Source organism: Lipotes vexillifer, unplaced genomic scaffold (assembly GCF_000442215.2).
Source record: "Lipotes vexillifer unplaced genomic scaffold, Lipotes_vexillifer_v1.1 scaffold1344, whole genome shotgun sequence".
In the NCBI taxonomy this organism is placed as follows: Eukaryota; Metazoa; Chordata; class Mammalia; order Artiodactyla; family Lipotidae; genus Lipotes; species Lipotes vexillifer.
The window spans coordinates 743,041-748,154 of record NW_006775258.1 but is presented as its reverse complement, the minus strand read 5'-3'; the positions used below and the strand labels follow the sequence as shown (position 1 = coordinate 748,154).

Below are 5,114 nucleotides of genomic sequence, written 5' to 3'. Positions count from 1 at the left end.
CCCCCCCCCCCCCCGCACAACAGGGGAGTGGCCTCGCTGGCTGGCAGGTTCCTTGCCTGACCCCAGCCCGCTTTGCAGTGTCTGCTTGGAAAGAGAAACCCTGGAAGTTTATTCCGGGGCTCGCAGAGTTGAGCACTGTGCAGTGTCAGCTGTGTGCAGCAGGCCGGCTGTCTGTCCTCAAGACACCCTGTCCCAGCCCTGAGCCTGGCTCTGGGGGGTTGGCATGTTCAGTGAACGGGTTGCTCCTGGCGACACTTCCCAGCAATAAACAGAGGCTTCGGATGCTAACCAGGGTCACGGTGCCCGTGCCCTATAAAAGGCTGGACGCTGTACTGCCGCCAAACCATTGACAGAGCCATGCAGGGGCTGAGAAAGTGCAGGGAGCAAACCCTTCTAAGTCAGGGTTTCGTGTGTCTCTCTGTACAGGTGAGGCTACCAGCCATCAAGTCCAAGTATCCGAGCAAAGCCGGGACCCCGCTTGGCCCCAAAGACCCTGCAGGAAGCAAACTGTTCTTTCCCCCCATGTAAGTGCACGGGCTGCGCCAGCGTGGTCTGGATTCGGTTTGTGTTTGGTCTTTGGTCCAAGTGACAACAGTGACAACCATGGCTCCAATACACGATGCTGATGCCGGCCTAACAGTATTCGCTTCCCGGCAGCAGGTTGTGGTGATGTGACTTCAATGGCATAACTTCCCATGGCCTGGCCCTGTCTACTGGCCTCCTCTTCCATTTTCCCTTCCCTCTGGATGCCTCCCGGGCCCCTGTGGACCTCATCCTCCCCCGTCCTGAGCGCTGAGCTGAGCTCTCTCCTCTGTCAGCCTGTGTCACCCAAGCTCGCCCTATAAACTTGGGGCCACATGTGTGTGCTACTCAGTCCTGACATTCTCTGTCCCCAAGGCCTGGACCCTGGTGTCTGCACCTAGTGAGTCCTTGGCTCTGCATTCAGCTGGAACATCTGTCAGGCGCCCTGACACTTCATTACTCGCCCAGCTGGAGCGGGGGTCCCTGAGGCCTTCTGTTTCTCTTCCCTTCCCCAGAATCCCACTGTAGTGCTAGAATTAATGCCGTCAATTGTCTGACTACTTCTTACAATTGCTTCTCCTCTAGTGGGGCTGGGGGAGGAGCAATCATCAGTTACATTGTGTGACAAATGCCATGAAAGCACCACACTCAGACTGCGAGGGCAAAAAAATTATATCCATCTATATCATCCATCTACCTATCTATCTATCTATGTATCTATATCTGTATACCTCTATGTCTTTCTGTCTATCTATATCCATCTATATTTCTATATCTACCTATCTTTCTGTCTATATATCTATCTATCTATCTATCTATTTATCTATCTATCTATCTATATATATATATATATATATATATATAGAGAGAGAGAGAGAGAGAGAGAGAGAGCCCGCCAGAGCCATTAGGAAGACTCTTGACAACAGAGTGATTTACAAGTAAGAAACCCGAGGGTCGGAGGGCACAGGTGATATGCATCACCTGTTTTACATCCAATCTCCCCGCCTCTCCTAATGGAGGTTATGATAAGGTCTGCAAAGATGTAAATGACAGAGGGAAGACAGAAGTGTGTAAAGAAGCAGCAGATAATCTTTAATGTGAACAGGGAAGAACTAATTAAGAAAGTAACAATTTGTTTGAAAGTGGTAGAGTCTGAGTCACTCATTCCTCCCCAGGGAAGGGGCGGTTTTTTCCGAAGAAGGCGTCCCTGGGAAATGCTGGAATTCTTCTTCTCATTGGCTGTTCTGAAGAAAGGTTTTGGAAACTGAACTAAGTATGTGCTCACTGTGTACAAGGATGCTTGGAGATTACTTCCTTATGCTTAAAAGTGGAGAGAGATTGAGAAAGAGAGATAGAGGGAGAGAGGGAGAAGCATCTCTGTTGTCTTCAGGGACAGTAACGCATCTAATTTACCATCAGTATGTTCGCTGAGAATGCTTCTGGATTACCCTTCACCTTTGTACTTAAGTACTTAATTTTTCTCTTTTTGAGGCCTGGTCAAAAAACCAGTTCACCCACAAACTTTTCCAAACTTATTAGCAATGGATATAACGCTGAGTGGTTACAGCAGCAAGCAGACCCAGACAAGAGGACCCCGCAGACATCCAGGGCCTCTGCTTCGTCTCCGTCCCAGTCTCCGTGGGACGCCGAGCCACCCCCAGACCCAGAGGCTCCGGAAGGTGCCAAGGAAGGCCCAGGTGAAGTGCACGGTCCCTGAGACTCCTTGTCTCATTACCTATATCATAATGAGTGATCTAAAAACCGCGTAAAAAACCTACAGAGTTATTGAGGTTACAGTTACACATGAGGATAATATATATTGTGCTTCTTTCCTCTCTATTCAGATGAATAGCAAAAGTCATTATTTCTGTGGCTTTACATTTTCTTTTAGTTGTCAAAAATTCTGATGCTTTATGTGTTGTACCATGCACATGATATCAGTTTTAGTCTCCTGGGTCCAAAAGATTCTGATCCCTGCAATGCTTGGTCCTCTCTGAGGCAGCTTCAGATAAAGCCCCAGTTCTTGAAAAGAACTCACAGTTCAAGCTTGAATTTGTTCCATTATCAGCATTTCTTAAACTTTGTCATTAAACTTTGAATAGCTTAGACATTTCCCTGAAATTAGGTGTTCAAAAAAGTTTATTAGTTTGATTTTTAACAATCACTGTCACAGGGACAATTAGTCTTATTTTGGGCCGTGTCCATCTTAAGGTCTATCGAATATGATAGTTTCTGTAGCTTTAGAACTTATTGACCATTTGCCTTTAGGAAACTTACTTTCACTCCGAGGCTTCATTTCTCTGATTAAGGAGGAAGGAGCTGTGTTGTGTCTCTTCAAGAAACTCAAGTGTTTTATGTGATGTTTTGTAAACATGAGCTCTGCCCGTCTTCCAGGCCGGTGGGCACCACACTGGCCTGGCCAGTGTCTTAATGATACCCTCTGTCCATTGTCATCATGATGCCATTTTAAGTCATACAAACTTTTACTGATTTTTAAGGAATTTTTGAGAGTAATTCTTTTAAAATTAGCCTCTTTTATTAAATTGAACAACTAATGCACTTGTCCTTTATTACAGAGTCTTCTCCTCCAAGTGAGTATTTATAGAGAAACTGACCTGCAACCAAGTATAACAAGTGTCTCAGACACAAAAACAATTGATGGACATAGTTCTTCAGTCTGAAGATGATGCATCTCAGAAGCCTGTGAGGTCCCTCTCCAAACCACCCGTGTTCTAACTACAAAAGCTGGTGACATCTATGTCTTTAAAAAGTCAGAGTTCTAGGACTTCCCTGGAAGTCCAGTGGTTAAGACTCCGCGCTTCCATTGCAGGGGGCACGAGTTCCATCCCTGGTCAGGGAACTAAGATCCTGCATGCTGCGCAGAGGGGCCAAAAAAAAAAAAAAAAAAAAAAAGTCAGACTTCTAGAAACACAGTTTGGGGACAGCAAAAGAAGGACCACTTACATTATTACGACAGAATTATTCTTTTATACATATCACACAAGATAAAGCATATTTCAGTTTACTTCAGAGGCATACATTTTATTAGATACTACATGAGAAATGTGGGTTTAAATAATGGTAAAGAAGTGAGAGGCCAGGAGAGGCCTCTAATTTAAATACAGGTGCCCCTATATACACTACCAAACGTAAAATAGATAGCTAGCTGGAAGCAGCCGCATGGCACAGGGAGATCAGCTCGGTGCTTTGTGACCACCTAGAGGGGTGGGATAGGGAGGGTGGGTGGGAGGGAGACGCAAGAGGGAAGAGATATGGGGATATATGTATATGTATAACTGATTCACTTTGTTATACAGCAGAAACTAACACACCATTGTAAAGCAATTATACTCCAATAAAGATGTTAAAAAAATAAAAATAGATAAATAAATAAATAAATAAATAAATACAGATGCCCCGGGCACAGAGACCCACCTGCACAGGGTCTCTGAGGGTTTTTAGTATTTTTTTCTGCATGGTCTTAAGTAGATAGAATTTACCTCACCACCACCAAAATATCTGATCTGGTCAAGGAACTGTCGTTGGACATTAAGGTGATACACTTTCTACTGGGAAATAAATCATTGCAGTGCTATATAATCCACGTGTTTAAATTAGCAGCAAGACCCTCTTAATCTGAGGAAATTTTTAACAGTTCAAAATTAGTGGAAGACCAGGTAGGCTTGGTAAAGCCCCTGTAACCGGGAAGAATCACCGTTTGGCTGAGCAGACCTGCCTCTGCCCATGTTCTGGGTCGCCGAGGTGTCACTGCCCGGGTGCCGCCCCGCCATCCCCAGAACTTCAGATCCGGCCGCGGCACGCTGGGGCTGACCTCGGCCACTCGCTGCCCTCTGTCTCCCGTTCCTCCTCCTCTGTCCATCCTGGATTTTAACGTGATGAACAGCAATCGCCCACCGGAGCTTGCCTTTTCCTTACACGGAACCCCACCCCGAGCCGGCCGCTGCAAGTGTCCGGACGTCATCAAGACTTCTTTAGTGTGTTTTCCCTCCACCTGTCGCAGGATTATCATTTTTCACTGCAATTTTTGCAGCCGCTCGAGGTGTTTCTGACACGTCAGATAGCTAGCTGGCCTTTTAGATGAGTGGCACCGTTAACGCAGGTGCGCAGGGTGCGGTGTCGTGGTGCACGGTGGGGGCCGGGCAGCATCCCCTGGGGCCGCGGAGCATCCCCTGGGGCCGCAACAGCCCGGTGGAGCTGAGCCGCCCCCCTCCCCAGGCCGCGCCCCACTGTGCGTTCAGCTCCGCCCTCCTGTGTCAGCAGAGCCTTCTCGGCACTTGCAGGCTTGACTCAGCGATCACCAGCCGCCTGCAAGTTGGAGGCTGATGTTTCCGACGTGCGATTTGTGGCTGCGGGTAGGACCGTGCACTAGACTTTTGTGTAGACTTCAGTAACAATCCTTATAAATAGGTGCAGAGGTACATGTTTTCTTTTAGTTAAAATTAATAGGTTCAATTTTTAAATTTATAAAACGCGCCATCTTTTGTCTCTTTGCCCTTAAAGTCTTATCTTTATTTTGCACTGCGGGTCCAGTAGCACCTCCATCTGCCTCAGAGCCCGCGGAGCGCAGATAA

General features: G+C 46.9%; 1 protein-coding gene across 1 annotated transcript in view; it reads left to right on the top strand.

Moving 5' to 3' along the window:
- CUNH7orf57 (chromosome unknown C7orf57 homolog) overlaps positions 1 to 5,114 on the top strand; it is a 15,961-nt gene extending 10,847 nt beyond the window's left edge. The window contains exons 5-8 of the mRNA XM_007449834.1: positions 427 to 524; positions 2,014 to 2,219; positions 3,099 to 3,113; positions 5,068 to 5,114. Of these exons, the coding sequence (XP_007449896.1) occupies positions 427 to 524; positions 2,014 to 2,219; positions 3,099 to 3,113; positions 5,068 to 5,114 (366 nt within the window). The remainder of the gene's footprint in view (positions 1 to 426; positions 525 to 2,013; positions 2,220 to 3,098; positions 3,114 to 5,067) is intronic.